Raw genomic sequence first — 21,446 nt, forward strand, 5'->3', positions numbered from 1 at the left:
AAAGGCGAGAAATCAGACTGCTCAAACTACAGGGGAATCACGTTGCTCTCCATTGCAGGCAAAATCTTCGCTAGGATTCTACTAAATAGAATAATACCTAGTGTCGCCGAGAATATTCTCCCAGAATCACAGTGCGGCTTTCGCGCAAACAGAGGAACCACTGACATGGTCTTTGCCCTCAGACAGCTCCAAGAAAAGTGCAGAGAACAAAACAAAGGACTCTACATCACCTTTGTTGACCTCACCAAAGCCTTCGACACCGTGAGCAGGAAAGGGCTTTGGCAAATACTAGAGCGCATCGGATGTCCCCCAAAGTTCCTCAACATGATTATCCAACTGCACGAAAACCAACAAGGTCGGGTCAGATACAGCAATGAGCTCTCTGAACCCTTCTCCATTAACAATGGCGTGAAGCAAGGCTGTGTTCTCGCACCAACCCTCTTTTCAATCTTCTTCAGCATGATGCTGAACCAAGCCATGAAAGACCCCAACAATGAAGACGCTGTTTACATCCGGTACCGCACGGATGGCAGTCTCTTCAATCTGAGGCGCCTGCAAGCTCACACCAAGACACAAGAGAAACGTGTCCGTGAACTACTCTTTGCAGATGATGCCGCTTTAGTTGCCCATTCAGAGCCAGCTCTTCAGCGCTTGACGTCCTGCTTTGCGGAAACTGCCAAAATGTTTGGCCTGGAAGTCAGCCTGAAGAAAACTGAGGTCCTCCATCAGCCAGCTCCCCACCATGACTACCAGCCCCCCCACATCTCCATCGGGCACACAAAACTCAAAACGGTCAACCAGTTTACCTATCTCGGCTGCACCATTTCATCAGATGCAAGGATCGACAATGAGATAGACAACAGACTCGCCAAGGCAAATAGCGCCTTTGGAAGACTACACAAAAGAGTCTGGAAAAACAACCAACTGAAAAACCTCACAAAGATAAGCGTATACAGAGCCGTTGTCATACCCACACTCCTGTTCGGCTCCGAATCATGGGTCCTCTACCGGCACCACCTACGGCTCCTAGAACGCTTCCACCAGCGTTGTCTCCGCTCCATCCTCAACATCCATTGGAGCGCTCACACCCCTAACGTCGAGGTACTCGAGATGGCAGAGGTCGACAGCATCGAGTCCACGCTGCTGAAGACCCAGCTGCGCTGGATGGGTCACGTCTCCAGAATGGAGGACCATCGCCTTCCCAAGATCGTATTATATGGCGAGCTCTCCACTGGCCACCGTGACAGAGGTGCACCAAAGAAAAGGTACAAGGACTGCCTAAAGAAATCTCTTGGTGCCTGCCACATTGACCACCGCCAGTGGGCTGATAACGCCTCAAACCGTGCATCTTGGCGCCTCACAGTTTGGCGGGCAGCAGCCTCCTTTGAAGAAGACCGCAGAGCCCACCTCACTGACAAAAGGCAAAGGAGGAAAAACCCAACACCCAACCCCAACCAACCAATTTTCCCTTGCAACCGCTGCAATCGTGTCTGCCTGTCCCGCATCGGACTGGTCAGCCACAAACGAGCCTGCAGCTGACGTGGACTTTTTACCCCCTCCATAAATCTTCGTCCGCGAAGCCAAGCCAAAGAATTTCAGAGTATCATATTCCAAAGCGCGAACTGCAAAATCCCAAATTTCAATCTCTTTAATCCAATAATTCAAACTCTGTGGCTGTTACTTTATGTAGTTTTAATTAGTTGATAGAACAGATAAACATTTTACATAGCTTCTCATTAAGACTTTCATAATGGTGAATAATAAAGCATTTACTATATAATAATACAAAGGCTTTTACAGAGATACACAAGCTTAAAGAGATACAAAATGGTATTTAAAGGGATACAAAAAATGTATTCAAAGAGATACAAAATCTTAAAGAGATACAAAAACTTTTAAAGAGATACACAAATTCAAAGAAAAATTTCTTGTCCTCATGCTTCCTTCACATCTTGTAGAATGAGAGGCAAACCATTAACCTGGGTGGATATTATGACATATTATATCATAGTCACTATGGTAAATATACAAACAGTTCTCTTAAAGAGAAAGGCACAATATTAACAAAGAATCAAAAACACAAGGTCATTGAGGGAGAGGTAAGGCTTTGGTTCAAGGGGCTTTGTTGAGAAGAGGCTGAGGTGGTGGTGCAGGAGTTGAAATAAGTAAGGCCACCTTATTTTGAGGTACAAAAAGGATGCAGCAGGTAACTGCAGGTTAAGGCAGGTTTATAATTATCTTAAATATTTTTTCCTCTAGTCATAGACAGTGGGAATGGCAGCTAAGGCAGGAGAATGCTCCTCTGGTAGAATGTGGGTAGCCAGGGAAGCCAGCAGTATCCTTGGTGACTTCATCTGTAAGAAGTGCATCCAGCTGCAGCTCCTTACAAACTCCTTGAGTTAAGAAATTAGAGCTGGTGTTGGATGAACTCCAGATCATTTGGGAGGCTGAGGTAGTGATAGACAGAAATTATAGGGACCCTACCAAAACTACGAGACAGTATGAGGATAGCTGGGTGGTATTCAGGAGAGGGAAAGGAGCAGGCAGGCAGTACAGAGCACACTTGTGGCTGGTCCGTTCAAGAACAGGTATACCATTTTAGATACTGTTGGGGGGAGGGGGAATGACCTACCAGTGACAAGCCATGGTGATCAGGTCTCTAGCATAGCGTCTGATCTTGTGGCTAAGAAGAGAAGGGAAGAGAAAAGGTGAGCTGTAGTGATTGGGGATTCCATAGTTAGGGGAACAGATAAGAAGTTCTTTGGAAGAGATTGAGAATCCTGGATGGTATGTTACCTTGCTGGTGCCAGGGTCTGAGATATTTCAGATTGAGTTCATAGGATTCTCAGGAGGAAGGTTGAGCAACCAGATGTTATGAATGATGTTGGAAACAATGATGCGGCAGGAAGGTTGATGAGGTCCGGCGAGGATAGAGTTCAGGGCGCAAAGTTGAAGGTCAAGATCTCCAGATTGTGATCTCAGGATTGCTACACTTGCTACGTGCTAGTGAGATTAGAAATAAGAGGATAATTAAATTTAACATGTGGCTAAAGACAATGTAGGAGGGAGGTCTTCAGGTTTCTGGATCATTGGACTCTCTTCCAGGTAAGGTGGGACCTGTTCTGACGGAACAGTTTTCATTTGAACTGGAGGGTGACTAATAACCTTGTGGGAAGGTTTACTAGTGTGCTTTGTGGGGGGGGGGTTCAACTAGATTTGCAGGGGCATGGAAACCCAGTGCCAGAATAGATAAGAGAGTAGAAGAGGGAAAAGATGATGTGAAAATTAAAGGCAGAAGAGCTTCGACCGTGGATTGGTAGTTGGAATTATGACATTATGGCCATTAGTGAAACATGGATGCAACATGGGCAGGACTGATAGCTCAATGTTCCTGGCTTCTGGTGTTTCAGATGCAATAGAGCAAGGGGTGTGAAAAGAGGAAGGAGTGACATTGCTCGTAAGGGAAATATCACAGCTGTGCTCAGGCAGGACAGACCACAGGGCTTGTCTACTGAGGCCATGTGGATGGAGCAGAAAAACAGGAAAGGTATGACCACACTCATGAGGTAGTGTTATAGACTGCTCAATAGTCATTGAGAATTTGAGGAGCAAATCTGTAGAGAGATAGCAAATAACTCCAGGAAACATAAGGTTGTGATAGGAGATTTTATCTTTCCACATATTGACTGGGACTCCCACCCCATATAAGGGCTTGGAGTTCATCGAATGTGTTCAGGAAAGTTTTCTAAATCAATATATAGAGGTACCAACTGGAGAGAGTGCAATACTAGATCTCCTATTAGGGAGCGAGACAGGACAAGTGACAGAAATATGTGTTGGGGAACATTTTGTGTCCAGCGATCATGGGATGTTGTTTTTTGGCGAAGATATATGAGGTAAGTGGAAGACCTTCAAAGGTGAAATTTTGAGAGTAAGTTTGCTTGTTCCTGTCAGGATTAAAGGCAAAGTTAACAGGCATAGGGAACCTTTGTTTTTTGAGGTTTGGATGAAGAGGTATAGACAACACTGAGAAAATGAGATACTTGAGGAGGAAATCAGAAAGGCTAAAAGAAAACATGAAGTTGCTTTGGCAGACAATGTGAAGGAAATCCAAAGGGTTTCTGCAGGTATATTAAGAGTAAAAGGATGGTAAGGGACAAATTTTCCCCCCTTGAGGATCAGAGTGGTTGGCTTTTTATGGAGCCAGAAGAGCTGGGGAAGATCTTAAATGTTTTATTTTTGCATCAGTATTTACTCAGGAAACTGGCACAGAGTTGTAAGAAATAAGAAAATCAATCAGCAAGGTCATGGCCGATACAGATTAAAGAGGAGGTGGCGTTTTCTGTCTTAAAGCAAATATGGGTGGATAAATCCCTAAAGCATGCAAGATATTCCCTCAGACCTTGAAGGAGACTAGTGTAGGAATTGCAGGGGTTCTGGCAGAAATATTTGAAATGTCTATAGCCACGGATGTGGTGCCAGAGGGTTGGAGGGTAGCTCGTGTTGTTCTATTATTTAAAAAAGGCTCCTAAAGTAACCCTGGAAATTATAGGCTGGTGAGCTTGACGTCAATAATAGGTAATTTATTGGAAGGTATACGAAAAGATTGAATATGCAAGTATTTGGATAGCCAAAACTGATTCCCCTATGCATACTTCTGTCACTTGTCCTATCTCACTCCCTAATAGGAGATCCAGTATTGCACTCTCTCTAGTTGGTACCTCTATATATTGATTTTGAAAACTTTCCTAATCAGTCATAGCATGAAAGGTCATGTTTAACCAACCTGATAGTTTTTCAAGGAGGATACCAGGAAACTTGATGAAGGAAAAATTGTGAATGTTGTCTACATGGGCTTTATTAAGGCCTTTGACCAGGTGTGGAGAAAGATCTGAACACAAAGGGTTAAGGGTTCACCCATAAGTTGCTTACAAGAACATACAAGAGTCAGTTGCATACTGCCTAAGTGGAGGCAGGGAACCTCAAGGTTGTGATTTATCTGCAGACACGCTTATCAAGCTTTGGAATTCTGTGAAACAATGATTAAGTTATTGCCAAATGTTGACAATGATAAACTATTGTCAGGTTGACCACAACAGGAAGCCCATATGCAGGAAGGCACTGCCATTTATTGTATATAAACTCTGTTAAAACTGGCTGTGAGCAGAGCAAGCTCAGGCTGGGTGCTGGGCATGCTCTCCAAGATATCTTGCTAATAAAACTCTTACGAAGTGTTACCCTGGTGTCAGTAGTTGAATCTTTCTCTGCAACACCAGGTCCCACCTGGGATGTTAGTCAGGAAGGTTTAAATGCTCAGAATTCATGGTGAGGTAGTAAAGTAGATTCAGCATTGGCTATATGGGACAAGCCAGAGAGTGGTAGTGGATGATTACTTCTCAGACTGGAAGCCTGTGACTAATGGTGTGCTTCAAGGATCAGTGCAGGGACCCTTGTTGTTTGTTATCTGGATGATAATGTAGTAAAATAGATCGGCAAATCTGCAGATGACACTAAGATCAAAGGTGGTGTTGATATCAAGGGAGGTTTCTCAAAGCTTGCAGAGGTATCTGAAACAGCTGTAAAAATGGGGTGAAAAATGGCAGATGAAATTTAATGTAGACAAATGTGAGGTATTCCATTTTGGAAGGACAAACCAAGAAAGGATAAATGGTAGGGCACTTAAGAATGCAGTCGAACAGAAAGATCTGGGAATACTGATACAGTACTTAATTCGCTGAAAGTAGTGTGATAAGTAGATAGGGTTGGAAAGAGAGTTTTTGGCATATTCATAAATCAAAATGTTGGGAAAAAGAGTTGGAAATATGGTAAAATTGTTTAAGACATTGGTGAGGTCAAATTTGGAGTATTATGTGCATTTTTGGACACTTAACTACAGGAAAGATATCAATAAGATAGAAAGAGTACAGAGAAGATTTACTAGGGTGTTGCCCAGACTTCAAGAACTGAGTTACAGGGAAAGGTTAAACAGGTTAGGACTTTTATCCTTGGAGCAGAGAAGAATGAGGGGATATTTGATAGAGGTATTTAAAAATATGTGGGATATAAACAGAGTAATTGTCGGTAGGCTTTTTCCACTGAGGCTGGTGAGATACAAACCAGAGAACATAGGTTAAGGGAGAAATGGGAAAGGTTTAGGGGGAACATTAGGGGGAAACTTCTTCACACAGAGAGTGGTGGGACTGTAGAACAGGCTCAAATTTAAATTTTAAGAAGAATTTGGACAGGTACATGATGTGAGTGAATGGAGAGCTATGGACTGGGTGTAGGTCAATGGGACTTGGCAGAAAAATAGTTTGGCACAGACTAGAAGGGTCAAATATTCTTTTTCTGTGCTGTCATGTTCTATGGTCCTATTTAAAGTGCCAAGCTCAAGATGACTCTTCAAGTCAGCAGATGACTATATCTTTGCACTGATGTGGGCCCAGGGAGACACAGCAATGGGGAGTGGAGGCACAGCATTCCTCTGCATGGTCCAGCTGCTTGGTTCTAAGGCTGCCGGCTCTGTACAGTCTTTAAATGGCATGTTAAAAGGGTCAATGGTGTTTTTTGTTTAAAATCCTGCAACCATGGGATTTGTGCCCAAGATGGCAATGCCTGTGCCAGCAGTAGTCTCAGGGTGGTTGCATACATTGGGGGAACAGTACACTGGTGCAGGACACCAGAAACAGGAGCAAACAATTGCTGTTAAGAAGAAGAAGCATAGAAGGTGACGCTACAAGACAGTGAATATAGCAGTGGACAAGCGAGGGGCTCAGCGACTGAAGGACCCATGCAGGAGGTGAGCTGTTGGTGACTTATCGTCAAAGGGCTCACAGAGCCTGCAAATTATTAGCGATTTGCAGTCGAAGGAAACACACAGGCTGTGGATTGGCGGAGACTAGGTCATGCAAATGAAGTTTTGGACTGCAATTCAAGAGGATGCTGAGGGCTGGAGGGGCCCCCAAAGGGCCTTAGTTGCTGAAGGCTTCCTGATCATATCAGAGGTTTGGACCTGGAGCTTGGGTTGCCAATGGATAGAACAGGGCTCTGTGCGACTGCAGAGACTGCAGGAGTGCTAGTGGTGAATCTGCAGACACCCAGTGACTCTGAAGGGACTCTTGTTTGTCTTTCTCTTACTCTAAGGGACACTGGGCCATACTAAAAATGACTTTTTGCCTGCCTTATGGTAGACAATAAAAGAATCTTGATCCAAATCAATAACCTTTCATACGTAGCATAATTAAGTGTCTTTTGAAAGCCTAAGTGCACAGTGCTACAGATTGTAACAACTTGGAGTTCCTTTGTCATGCTTAGAACTCAGGTCCCTTATCAAAGAATTTACCCATTGTTTAGATCGAGGGATGTTTAATTCTCATGTATTTATATTCAGTATTATATCTGATTATACTATGAGAGAGATAAACAGTTATTACCATATTGATAGAATTTGATGTATTAAAGTAATATTGTTAAATAAATAACTATGGATAGGTTTTTGATTTATGATTATATTTCACTTGTGTTATATATATGATATGACCTGTTGTATATTCTATTAGATGACTTTGTATTTTGGATTTATATGTTAAACTCAACAAAAATATTAAAAAAAAAGATATTTGCTTTTTTTTGGAGAAAGCATATTTTCAGGTCTCCAAAAATATCTTGAGGAAGCAATTTTTTAGAGTATAGGTGATCTTGTTATTACAATCTACCTTTTCACCACTTTTCTGTCTGTCCTCTTGCAATACTCATTATTTGCTGATATTCACTAATGTCCTTTTCTAAGTCTCTTTTCAATTCTGGTCACCTGTTAATTTATTTTTGTGTGATCTTGCTTTCAGCTAAATGAGTGTTCTTTCTCTCTCTCTCTCTTCTTATAGGACTTGTTTGAGATCATGGTGATCAGAAGTAGGTAGATAAGTCAGACATGAAGTTGGTCACTAGGCTATTTTTGTGCTGGCATAAGGCCCAAGCATTTGAGGATGAGGCCTCATTTTTCTTCCATTGGTGAGCTGTGGGAGCCAAGCTCTTCCAACCAAATTATTTTTCTCAATAATGATGATAGAGGGAGGGTAAATATTGGTTACCAGACATAATGCTACATTTTTTACAAAATTATGCCAAGATAATTTTGCATTCACAAGAGGCTGCAAACAGAATGTTAGTTTAGAAACTCTTTCAAATGATGTAGATTTTCATTCTCCACAGGAGTGTCTGCCAACATACTTGCTCTCTAAAGCTGAACAAACCCAGAGGCTTCCAGTTCAAAGGACAGAATGTTACCATCTGAGCATTGATTGATGTTAGTTTGCTTGCCAACGAAAGTAAGAACTGTACTCTGATTGGATGATTTATGGCTTCTCATTGGTACACCATGGACTGTATTATTACATGAGCTGTGTTAGAATTGTTATGGTCACTTCCTGCAATGAAATCTAACCTATATATGTTAAAAATGTGTCCCTGGAAATTTTCATGACTAGAGAATTAATCCCATTATAAGTATAAACCGGAATAAATACAACATATTATGGATCTTTACATTTATAGAGAAGTGAATTGAAATACACTGAGGATATATCTCTTATTAGAACTAGCTTTTAGCATTCAATACGGAAATGGTCAAATTCATTCTAATTTATTGAGTTATCTTTTTTAAAGTTGCCGTGTCACTAGACAGCCACATGTAGTCTCAGAAAATGCAGTTAAGTGCTCATTGATGGAAGAAAACCGCCCAATAGAGGTCCTAACTGTATGTTTCTTTTTTATTTCCACTGTAACCAGAACCATTTGAAGATGCCTTGAAGCATCAGACATGTGAACAATTCTCAAATAAGACTTATCCTGTTCCAAGCGACAATCCTCATTTATCCAGGACAATCGTAGATGAAATGAAGGGATGTCTCGAGGAAGAACCATGGTATCACCGGGAAATGAGCAGAAAGTATGCAGAGCAGCTTCTGTCAACTGATGGTGATTTCCTTGTTCGAAAAAGTATGACTAATCCTGGATCCTATGTATTAACTGGTATGCATAATGGCCAGGCTAAACATCTTCTCCTGGTAGACCCTGAAGGAATTGTAAGTAATTGTATTAAACATATATCGTCACCTATTGGGACAAATTATTTTGTTCCATTTATTTGGAATGTCCTTCTGGGGAATCTTTCTGATAACACAACATAGAGTTGATGAATTCTAGTTACTTACTGATAATCTAGAAGCAGTATATAGGTTGGGTATATTAAAAAAGATCAAATATTATAGTCATTGTTACTATGTACCGAGATAAATTGGGCAAATTCTTGTGTATCAGGTAATGCAGCACTCAGCAAATAGGGATAGCCAAATATGTAATAGAATTTGCATAGTTTCATAGAGGGGGACTGAACATTAGCAATAAAAGCTGTTTCAAAAGGACATTAATCATCCCGGTACCCAAGAACAGTAGTGTGAGCTGCCTCAACAATTACCATCCAGTAGCACTAATTTCTATGGTGATAAAATGTTTTGAGAGGCTGGTCATGGCCAGAATTAACATGTACCTAAGCAAAGATCTGGACCCACTGCAATTCGCCTATCGTCACAACCTCTCCACAATGCAATATCGCTGGCTCTCCACTCCAAGTCATACATACGGCTGCTCTTCATCATCTACAGCTTGGCCTTCAATATCATTATTCCCTCAATGCTGGTAAAGGAGCTACAAACTCTTGGTCTCTGTACCTCACTCTGCAACTGGATCCTTGACTTTCTCATTGGAAGACCACAGTCAGTACAAATTGGGAACAATGTCTCCTCCTCAATGATTATCAACCCAGGCGCACCCCGAGGATACGTGCTTAGCCCACTTTTCTAATTATACACCCATGACTAAATGGCCAGGCACAATTCCAATGCTATCTACAAGTTTGCCGATGAGATCACAGTTCTTGGCAGAATCACACAAGGCACTGAGGAAGCGTACAGGAGGGAGATAGATCAGTTCGTTGAATGGTGTAATGACAACAACCTTGTGCTCAATGTTAGCAAACCAAGGAGATGATTGTGGACTTCAGAAGGAAGTCAGGGGAACATGACCCAGTCCTCATCGAGGGCTCAGTAGTAGAGAGGGTCAAGAACTTCAAATTCCTGGGTGTCAACATCTCCGAGGATCTGTCCTGGAGTCTCCATGTTGATGCAATCACAAAGAAGGCTCACCAGCAACTATACTTTGTGAGGTGCCTGAGGAGATTCGGTAAGTCACCGAAAACTCTTAAACTTCTACAGGTGTACAGTGGAGAGCATTTTGGCTGATTGCATCACTGCCTGGTATGGAGACACCAACTCTCAAGACAAGAATAAATTCCAGAGGGTTGCTCACTCAACTTGTGACATCACAGGCACCAGACTTCATTCCATCGAGGACATCTACATGAGGCAATGTCTTAATAAAGCAACCTCTGTCCTCAAAGATTCCCACCACCCAGGCCAACTCTCTTCACTGTGCTACCATTGGGGGAAAAAAGAACAGGAGCCTAAAGATGAGTACTCAGCAGCACAGGGACAGCTTCTTTCCCGCTACCATCGACCATAGACACTGCCTTACTTTTTGTGCACTACTATTTTTATATATTTTAAAATTTATAGTAATGTTGTAAGATGGTTATAATATGAATATGATGCTGATGCAAAATTACCAAATTTCATGACTTGTTCATGACAATAAATTCTGATTCTGATACACTGTGATTCTCTTGATTGTCCAGTTTTGTCTGAAGAGTAAAAAAAACAAGCCCTGGCTGATTTCAGTAGCAACCACACACAGAAAATAACTGTTGTTTGTATTGAATTAGATGCCATTTATTGGATTTAATACTTCCATTAATATGACTTCTGATAATATCACTTGCATCTGTGTTATATGGAGCAAATAAAAAAGGGGTTCATAAGATCTGACTTTGAGAAGCAAACCCATTCAAAATTTACTGCCCAGATCTTTATCCACCCATTGCTCCACTCAGCCAACTGAGATGCATTCACTCCATGTCTTATCAAATTTGAGATCCTTAATTTCCTCCATGCTTAGCTCATTGGACAACCTCTCGTGGAAGCTTTATCTGTTCCCTTGTCTGCCTTGATCCAGCATTTTTAGGTCCTATCTTCTGGCTTGCTATTAATAAAACTTTTATGTCCACCTGAGGTATAGTGTAAGTTTGTTTTGCATGTCAACCAGCATCCAGCAAGTCAACCCACACACAAATATAGCAAAAACAAGACATAGTGTTGTCAGTGTGCAGGGTAACTGAGACAGTTCAGTTAGAATGGAACATTACCAGAGTGATGTTTTGATTTTATTCAGGCACTGTATAAATAAAAGTAATTATTGTATTATTGGATCATAAAACAAAGGAACAGAAATAGGTTATTCAGACCATTGAATTACCCCCACTTTTTAATCATGAGCTGATCAATTTTCCCACTCAGTTCCACTGCTTGGCCTTCTCCCCATAACCTTTGATGCCCTGATTAATCAGGAATCCATAAATCTCTGCCTAAGATAAATTCAACAATCTGGCCTCCACAACTGCCTATGGCCACAAATGCCACAGATTTACCAACCTCTGGCTGAAGAAATTTTGATGCATTTCTGTTCTAAGTGAACATCCTTCTATCCTGCAGTCGTGCTGTCTTGTCCTAGACTCTTCTTTCTATATCTATTCTGTTCATGCTTTTCAACATTTGAAAAGTTTCAATAAGATTCACGACCTACACACCCCCCACCCCCCCACCCCCAACATCTCATTCTCCTAAATTCCAATGAATATAGGCCAAGAGCTGTCAAATAGTCCTCATGATAATTCTTTTGTTCCCGGAATCATCCTTGTGAACTTCCTTTGAATATTCTTCCATGTTAGCACATCTTTTCATATAACAAACTGCTCACAATATTCCAAGTGAGCTCTCACCAGAGCCTTATAAATCCTCACTATCACATCCCTGCTCTTTTATTCTATTCCTCTTGAAATGAATACCAGCATTGCGTTTGCGTTCACCACTGTCCCAACATTCAAGTTTACCTTCAGACTATTTTCTCTCCATTTAAAAATAGTTTGTCCGTTTATTTTTTCTATCAAAGTGCATGACCGTACACTTTCCGACTTTCCATTTCATTTGCCACTTCTCTGCCCATTCTCCTAATCTGGCTAAGTCCTTTTGCAGCGTTCGTGTTTCCTCTACACCACCTACCTTCGTATTATCTGCAAACTTGGCCACACACATTCGTTCCATAATTCAAATATTTAATATACAACATAAAAAGAAATGGCCCCAACACCGGCCTCTGTGGAATACCACTAGAAACTAGCAGCCAATCATAATATGATCTTTGTATTCCAACTCTCTGCTTCCTGCCAATCAGCCAATGCTCTACCCATGCTAGAGTGTTTCCTGTTACATCATGCTAAGTAGCCTCATTTGCAGCACCTTGTCAAATGTGTTCTGTAAATCCAAATACACAGCACTCACCCCTTATCCAGCCTGCTTGTCTCTTCTTCAAAGAACACCAATAGGTTTGTCACACAAGATTTTACCTGAAGGAAACCTACCGTCATGTGCCTGCAAGTACTCCATAACCTCATGCTTTACAATCGACTCCAACATCTTCCCAACCACTGACATCAGGCTTACTGGTCTATAATTTCCTTTCTGCTGCCTCATTCCCTTGTTTAATAGTGGGGTGACATTTGTGATTTTTCCAGTCCTCTGGGTCTATGCCAGAATCTATTGATTCCTGAAAGATCATTACCAATGCCTCTACAATCTTTACCGCTCCCTCTTTCAAGACCTGAGGGTGCAATCCATCTGATCCTGGAATCATCCACCCTTAGACCATTGTTCTTGGATTTATTAAGAGTACTGCCATTTTTCCTTCTACACTTCATTAATACTAGCATGACATGCCCTCCAAGACAAAAGCTATATGTCAGAACTAAATACTTATGTTATAATACACTTCACAAGGGGATAGATTCCCAACTTTGAGAATATAAAATGAACAACATGGAATCATAGACTCATTGTGCACCTGTTCAAGTTTCTTTTCATGAACTTCAATGGAAATGATCCTTGGCAGGTATTTTAATGAGGGGATATTGTGACCATTTTCTCAAATACTTTACTTAAGGTGGAAATTCCAATGAATGGATGAATTTCAAGCCAGCAGTATATTAAGTTTAACATATAAGCATACATACAGAATTGACAATTGTGTAATAATTCATGTGTATACAGGTAACATGCATAAAAAACCCAAAAAGCCAATAATTCCTTATAATACCTCAAAAACATTTAATTGACATGATCTATGGGACCATGTTAAACCTGTTTGTTAAAATAACTTGTATAAAATAAAAGAAAAAAAACCTAAAAACGAAAGCTTAGCACATTTCTAATAAATATAAACACCATTATAACAGGGCCTTTTATTATTCATGTGTTGTTCTGAAGTGAAGGAAGACAAAATAGTCCTTTAAAACCAATGCTTTTGCTGCTCCGTTCATTTTTGAGACTCGTTCTGGAAAACATTCCGTATGAAGGATTAAAGGTATTGAATATTTAAATAATAATGCACCTCATAATACGTTCAGTTTTAACTTTGATGAGAATATAAAATGGATAATATAAAGTTTCAATTATTTTTATATAAAATGAATTTGACTGCAATTAATTCAGTTCCTGAAATATATACTTTTGCAGTGCAAACTTGAATGCTGAGGTACTAATTACACTGGACAATGAAGAATTTACTTCCTGAACATTTTTGGGTGTAGTTCATGGATTTTGGGCTGCTGATCACAAAAATCACCTTAAAACATTCTTATTGTATTTGATATAACCTATTCTTGTGATTTCAATATTCCTTTATTGTCATGTAATAAAAAGTGAAATATTACACAAAATTGGCTTTAGTTTGCCTTAAGGCAGATATGCCATCAGCAGAAATTGCTGGGCATCTCTTACAGACAGAGAAAGAGAAGCAAAAGAGAGTGTCCCCGAGTCACCAAGTGTCTATGGATTTATCTCCACCACTTCTGCAGCCTCCTCATCCACAAAGACTCCAGTCCAAACTATCAGACAATCATATCCTGGCATTTCCTGTCATATTTTAAGTCTACTAGTATATTGCCCACAAAGCAAGCTGTTTTGGTCAGTCCAAGCATGCTTGGGCATGCATTCAATGCAGGTGAGTTGTCTTAAGCCTGGGCATGCATGGAAGGCATTGAAAGATCTTTTGAGAATTTCTTGGAAGCAACAGAACACCAAAATAGAACCAGCTGATTGACAACATGCCTCAAGCATACAAAATCCTAAAGTGCAACATATCATTAAAAATTCATTTCCTGTATCCACACTTGGATTTTTTTCCAGCTGAATTTGGTGCAGGCAGTGACAAAGATGGTGAAAGTTTTCACCAGGACATTGCAACCATGGAAAAGCAGTATCAGGGCCACTGGAATCCATCAGTGTTGGCTGATTATTGTTGGACATTGACACAAGATGCATCAGATGCTGAGTACAAATGAAAATCAGTGGCAAAACATTTTTAGGTCGGTTGAACTAACACAATCCGTCAGCGTCATTAAGTGATTAAACATGACAAATTCAATAAAAGTTAATTTAACGTTTCTACAGATTCTTACATGATACAGCAAATCTGAAATTACCTTTGTGTTCAGCTTGAAGTTGTCTCTCATTGTCCCCAATTTTTTTTTTCAGGAAGCAAACCTTTTGAAAAAATTTGTTGTCCAGTGTTATCAGTTTCCTCCAGAACCCCAAAAATACAAATTACCCTTTGAAAATGAACCACCATGCCAAAGTAAGAGGTTGGAATTAGATCAAATTACCCTGAGAAAATGAACCACCATGCCAAAGTAAGAGGTTGGAATTAGATCAAATTACCCTGAGAAAATGAACCACCATGCCAAAATAAGAGGTTGGAATTAGATCAAATTACCCTGAGAAAATGAACCACCAAGCCAAAGTAAGAGGTTGGAATTAGATCAAATTGTTGGTATAATATATCAGAAGTGCTCTACATTTGGCTCTAACATTGCTAACCAGGAGTTGCATCATGCTAGCAATAAATGGGGAGGGTTAGTTTGAATTAAGTTAGGTTATTAATGTTGTATTGTAATTATATTATTTTATTTTATATCTTTTCTTTAAATGTAATTTTTCTTTTTATTCCTGTGATAAAATCTTTAAATAAAGTTTAAAAAAAATGCTAGCAATAAATAACTTAAGTGGAAACATATATTCCTAAAGTTTCTTGCATCACAAGTAAGATAGAATCAGAAATTTTGAAATTTTAGAGCTGCATTGTTCCACCATTTCTCATCCTCTGAACCATAAATAAAACTCTATGTTTCAATCTGCCACTCAATACCGTCATGACTGATCTATCTCAGGCCTCCACTCCTACTCTGTGTCAGTACCCTGATCTTTCAAAAATGTACTTGCCTCTACCTTAAGTACTTGTAAATGAGCTAGTCTTTGCAGCTCTCTGAGGGAGAGAACTCCAGAGATTCACTACCATGTCCAAGAAGAAAGTACTGCATACCAGTAGCATAACTGTTCCACAGAGTATTATTCTGTTTGTTTCATGTAGTATGAACACAAGTCAAATTTTTAATTTTCAAAATGCTTTAAGCAGCTTTATATACATCGTAGTGACACTAGAACCACACAGAGTCGAAAGCGAGTTGAACTAACTGACTTTAATAGAACTCTCGCACACATTTAAATCCCTCGGAACCCGATGATGCTTGCAACTCCCGGGACCTTTATGATGTCAGCTGCTAGGCTGTGGGCTTGCCTTGCACCTGAACTCTCACAGTCAGATCTGCCGCGGACTTGCCACAACTCCGTGTGCCGGTTTGCCTGTTGCGTGGGTGAGCCACCACATAACAACTCCCCCTCCCAGAACCGACGTTAGGAGGTGTGGAGTCCATGGCCAACACTTCTTTAGTCCATTTTGGTGGCTGACCTCATCAGCATGGGAGTGGCACAGTCACAGGTGTTCCAGGATTAGGTGCACCAGCTTTAGGCGGTCAATGGCGAAGGTCTCCTCATGGCCGCTCACATTCCATTCTGATGCATTCCTTGTATGGGCCCTCATATGGCTGCTGACAAAGACATAGTTGCTGAGGTCCTTGGAGACAAAGGAAAGTGTCGGCCATGGTACGACAGGAGGTTGGGACAGGAGCAAGTGCTGTGGGTGTCTCCTCTGTGCCACAGGCCACTGGCACCAACTTGCCAGAAACTGTCAGTGGGGCTTCGTATACCAACTCGCCCAAAGATGTGGCTGTTTTCTTTGGGAGCCAAGCAGATGCCAAGAAGCACCCATTGGAGCTTGTCCACCCAACCGGGCCTTGAAGGTGCACCATCAGGGCCAACTTCAGGTGCTGGTGGAAAGGCTCTATCAGGCCATGGGTCTGTGGATGGTAGGCCGTGGTATGGTGCAGCTTTGTCCCATGTAGGCTGGACGTGAACTGTTACCCACCCACCCCCCCCCCCCCCACAACACTGTCTGAGGTGAAGTTGACAGGTGGGCTGAAACGTGCAACTCAGCTTGCAATGTCTGGCAGAGTATGCATGTCCCGGCCCAGTGTCCAACCTGCTTGCATAGGCCATGTCAAGCAAATCTATCCGCCTCCATTTGGATTTTTGCCCGAATGGATGGGTGGGCCAAACCATGTCATGCGTCAAAAATGTGGTGCCTCCAAGGGGCTGGAATAGTAGGCTGGTGTTGGCTGGTGGACACGTCACAGAGGAGCTTGCTGCCTGTTGGGCCAATGGGGATGTCCTCAGGTTGCAGGCCTGAGACTGTGGTGCAGTAGGCCAGCATTTCTTCGTCCAGCAGCTAGGCCTCAGCAAGTGCCACGAAGTTCAATCCTGGGGACAGGGAATGCACAGAGTGGATGGAGGGGTGAGACAGTACTTCAGCCATGACGTTTTTTCCGGAGATGTGTTTGTTGGAGGTGGTATACTCCGAGATGTATGACAGGTGGCATTGCTGCTGTGCCAACCATGGATCTGATGCTTTGACAAATGCCAAGTTAAAAGGCTTGTGGTCTGTGAAGACCATGATCTCCCACCCCTCCAAGAAATACTGAAAGTGAAGGATGATGAGGTAGAGGGCTAGCAGCTCCCTGTCGAAGGCACTGTATTTCAGCTCCGGGGATTGCAGGTGCCATCTGAAGAACATGAACGGTTTCCACTGACTCTCAATTAGTTGTTACAGTACGCCGCCAACTGCTGAGTTGGAAGTGTCAATCATTAGGGCTGTGGGCACATGGGTGTACCAGGGGAAAGTCACTGCTGACTCTGTGTCCCAGGTGATTTGCTTGGCCTTGCCGTACATCAAGCTGAACAGGGTCTCGCATGATTCGGGCCGCTGATGGTAGGAATTGGTGATGATCATGCCCATGAACTCCTTTAGGCCTTTGACTGTATTGGTCCTGACAAACTGGCATATGGCCTCAACCTTCGCCAGCAAGGGAACCGCTCCAATGCGGTGCCCAAGGAAATCAATGGCCGACAGCCTGAACTGGCACTTTGCGGTGTTAATGGCCAGGCCGTATTCACTCAGGTGGCGGCAGAGTTGGCACAGGTGCATCAAATGCTCTTGGTGCGAGTGGCTGGTGATCACAATATCATCTAAGTTACGCCCCACTGTGTCCATAAGCCACTGGAACATTTGTTCCACGTTCTTGAGTTCAAAAGGCATCTGCAGGAATGCGAATAGGCCAAACGGGGTGATGAGGGGTGTCTTGGGAGCATCGCTGGGGCAGATGGGAATCTGGTGATACCTGCAGACAAGATTGACGTTGGAGAAGATGCGTGTCCCGTGCAAATTGGCTGTAAAGTCCTGAAAGTGGGGTACTGGGTAGTAGTTGGCCATGGTGGTGTCTTTGAGCCTTCTGTAGTCACTGCATAGCCTCCACCCTCCAGCCGATTTGGGCACCATGTGCAATGGAGAGGCCCACAGGCTGTCTGAACACTAGATGATCTCCATCGCCTCCATTTTCCTGAACTCCTCCTTGGCGAGGTGGAGTTTGTTAGGCAGGGGCCTGCGTGCCCAGCTGTGTAACAGTGGGGAGGTGGATATCATCTGGCATCTGGTCGAGAAAGACTTGTTCGAACAGTAAACATGGCTTATGGCCATCTACCAGTGGCAGCATATTGTTCATTGAGGCCGATGGCACGCAGTCGCCTAGGTTGACCATGTGGATCAACCGCACTTATGGTAGGAGAGACCAAAAGTACAGATCAGGAGCACCTTGATTGTTTCATACTTGTCCACAACCAGTGGCTGGTGTAGGAAGTCGATGATGCGTCCTGTTGTTTCTTGGTCGAGTGAACCGACCGCATAGTAGTACTTTATGATGTCTGAGATGATTTGCCTGACCTGGAATTGGGCTTAAACCTATTCAAACCAGTCTTGTGGCTGCGAGGTCTAGAAAGTCGGCAGGTTCAGTGAAACTGCATTCTGTGTGTTTGGGTCGGTCATCGTTGGGTCCAAATGCTGTTTGGACCGTGGTGGTCACCAACGTAGTTGCACTAGGCAGGCAGCGAGCGAAAGAACCACACACAGAGTCGAATGCGAGTTGAACCAACTGACTTTAATAGAACTCTCACATGCATTTAAATCCCTTGGAACCCGATGACGCTTGCAACTCCCGGGTCTTTGATGACATCAGCCACCCTGCACCCAGAGCTCTCACAGTCAGATCCACCATAGACTTGCCTGCAACTCCGTGAGCCAGTTCGCCTGTTGCCTGGGCGAGCTGCCACAACATTTAAATTTGAGTAAGGAGCTCATTCCAGTTTAGAAATTGCAACAATGTGTAACTTACACTAAAATGTTCCTATTTGTGTTTTTTTTAGGTTCGGACAAAAGATCGTATATTTGAAAGCATTAGCCATCTTATCTACCATCACCGTGACAACAACTTGCCAATAGTCTCCTCTGGGAGTGAATTGTGCTTGAAGCAATCTGTTGAGAGAAAGCAATGATTGCTAGAGCCAGTCATGTGATTTTAATAATATGGTGAAAATTCTAATACTTTGGCTGTTATTTAGTTGAAAATAAGATGTGATAATTGTTTGATTTATGTGAAATTATGTTGTCTGATTCAGAGGACGTGGGTGTTTTACTTGAATTCTCATTGCAAAAGTTTGAATTGGACAAAAGATATTGTGAAGGTGTTTTATGTTTCAACTTGAACCAATATATTTCTAAGAGATATTGAATCATTTACTATTGTACAGATGAAGTACTGATATCTAGCATTCATGATGCAGAAAATATATTTTATGATTTTTTTTCTTGATCTAATCAAGTGGAACATTTTACTAAAAAAGCACAATATTTAAACTGTTTAAAGGAAGACATTTAACTGAAATGACTTTAATTGCAGCTATTTTAAGGAATTACAGTCTTTTAGGAAAATAATCCAAAAAGTTATTTAGTGATGAACTTGAAATTGATAGTGTAGTTTATTTTATCCTTACAAAATTGTAAGTGAAATTCTATTTATGTTGTATTTACGTGATCATGTTATATGACTGTGATGTTTTTATCTAAATAATTAAGAACAGTCAAGAACCATAATAACAAAGTATCAACAACTAAAAAGTGATTATTACGTGGATTTTACACTTTGAATGGTTTTCGTTGACTTGCGAACCATTTTAATTCTTTCGAGGCACCAAATGCTTTTGCACAGAGATATAAATGATATTGGTGTGAACCAACATGGTGTACATTTTAAATGCAGCTGATGAAAATTATTCTATAGTTATTTTATTGATGAGACAATTTATCTGACATATACTGTATGATTGGATGCAGATAACATGCTAATTTCTCAGAGATTTAAACAATCAGAACTTACCATAAGTATAATTGTTATTTAAAGACAATTCTTGAATTTGTATCATTACTTTGTTCTGTGAATTGAATGGCTATGTTCCAGTTTTTCTCATGATCGTGAATTGTAGGTAACAAAATATTTTGATGTAATAGATGCCAAACAATTTTCAAAATAATTGCTTAGCAGCAAATTGTACTAGCTTATTAAAGGTTACATAAAATACGCACAAAGTCTGCAGTAGATTAGTTATTTATTTAAATCAATTGGAAGGTCAAAACTTTTAAGAAAAGTGCTGAAACTAGTGGTTGTAATTGGTGGAAATGGCTCTTCTCTCATATTACCAAATAATCATGGACATTCTGATAAGTAGAAGTGAAGAAATTAGGATTAGTTTCTACTACTGTTCTCAACTTCAAGGTATACTGCCATCAAGCTTAGTACGAACAGGAATTAGTGGACAGTTTCTGGCAAATATACAAGTTGTCTTCATATTTAACTCTTAAACCACTACTGTGCTTACAGCATAGTTGTTCATTTTTATTCAGCAGATTGAAGGTTAAGACAACAATTTTAAAACATACAAAACAGTTGCTGAAGGTAAGAGAATTCTTTTTCACAGTCAGGCAACACTGAATTTCTAGCTGTGCTATAAAATGTGCCTTTTGATCAGATAGTAATGTGTATCTCAGAGGTTGCTGTTTTAAATATAACTGAATTGCAACATTTTTTCACAAACTATGTTTACATTTGTATCTGTCAATTATTACAAAAATTGTATGACTGTTGGCAATAAAACAACCATTATGTGGTAATTTTGTTTTTCTTAGTAAAATATTTGTCACAAACACAGCAATATTTGTTCAGAAATCATTTTCATCAATAATAGTTATACCAGAGAAATGGACATGAGTTGCAATGATAAAGCAAACACCATGAACACTAAAAGTATTTGGAAATGTGAAACATGTGTTTTACATTTATCTTTGGCCACAAAATTCAGCCTTTATGTTTGGCACAAGATGACGATTTGTGTCCAGTTTGTAATGTGTGCTCAAGCACATATTTATAAAGTGAGTCCCACCACTTTGCCACTAGAGATGCTGGAAATGCAAATCAAGCAGATTGTGCCATCAATTAGTATGTGACATTGGTGTGAAACAAGTGCTGCCAAACTGGAGGCAGTTAATGGCATGTATTCAATGAGTATGGAGACGCCTGTATTTTTAGCAATTGGAATCATCCCCAAACTTCTAGGTTGGGAGTTGTAGGATAACCATTACCTGCAGGTTTATTTCAATGAAGTATTGTTTGTGCTGCCAGATTTCTTTAGAGTTTGTAAAGTTGACAGGGAGTACTTTATCAGGGGCTCAATGGCTTTGAGTTGATTCTGCCAGGCTTGATTGTTGGGAGACGCATTACCTCTGTAACTATGCATTGGGGAGAATTAAGAGATGGCATGATACAGGTCGAGATGCAAAAAGAGGGAGTAGGTGCAGGAAAGGAGAAGGGCCACATTCACATCAAT

General features: G+C 41.1%; 1 protein-coding gene and 1 long non-coding RNA gene across 2 annotated transcripts in view; one reads left to right on the forward strand and one right to left on the reverse strand.

The window, feature by feature from the left end:
- The window catches only part of shc3 (SHC (Src homology 2 domain containing) transforming protein 3), a 170,300-nt gene extending 150,149 nt beyond the window's left edge, over nucleotides 1-20,151 (forward strand). Inside the window, exons 11-12 of the mRNA XM_069928732.1 lie at nucleotides 8,788-9,083; nucleotides 18,933-20,151. Coding sequence (XP_069784833.1) covers nucleotides 8,788-9,083; nucleotides 18,933-19,061 — 425 coding nt within the window. The 3' untranslated portion in view covers nucleotides 19,062-20,151. The remainder of the gene's footprint in view (nucleotides 1-8,787; nucleotides 9,084-18,932) is intronic.
- Nucleotides 13,451-16,529, reverse strand: LOC138759028 (uncharacterized). The gene is made up of 3 exons (XR_011354597.1): nucleotides 15,604-16,529; nucleotides 14,708-14,768; nucleotides 13,451-13,557 (listed from the first exon to the last, which is right to left on the reverse strand). It is a non-coding gene; the product is annotated as an uncharacterized lncRNA (long non-coding RNA).
- Nucleotides 20,152-21,446: the final 1,295 nt, after the last annotated feature.

This window comes from Narcine bancroftii, chromosome 1 (assembly GCF_036971445.1).
Source record: "Narcine bancroftii isolate sNarBan1 chromosome 1, sNarBan1.hap1, whole genome shotgun sequence".
NCBI classification, from domain to species: domain Eukaryota; kingdom Metazoa; phylum Chordata; class Chondrichthyes; order Torpediniformes; family Narcinidae; genus Narcine; species Narcine bancroftii.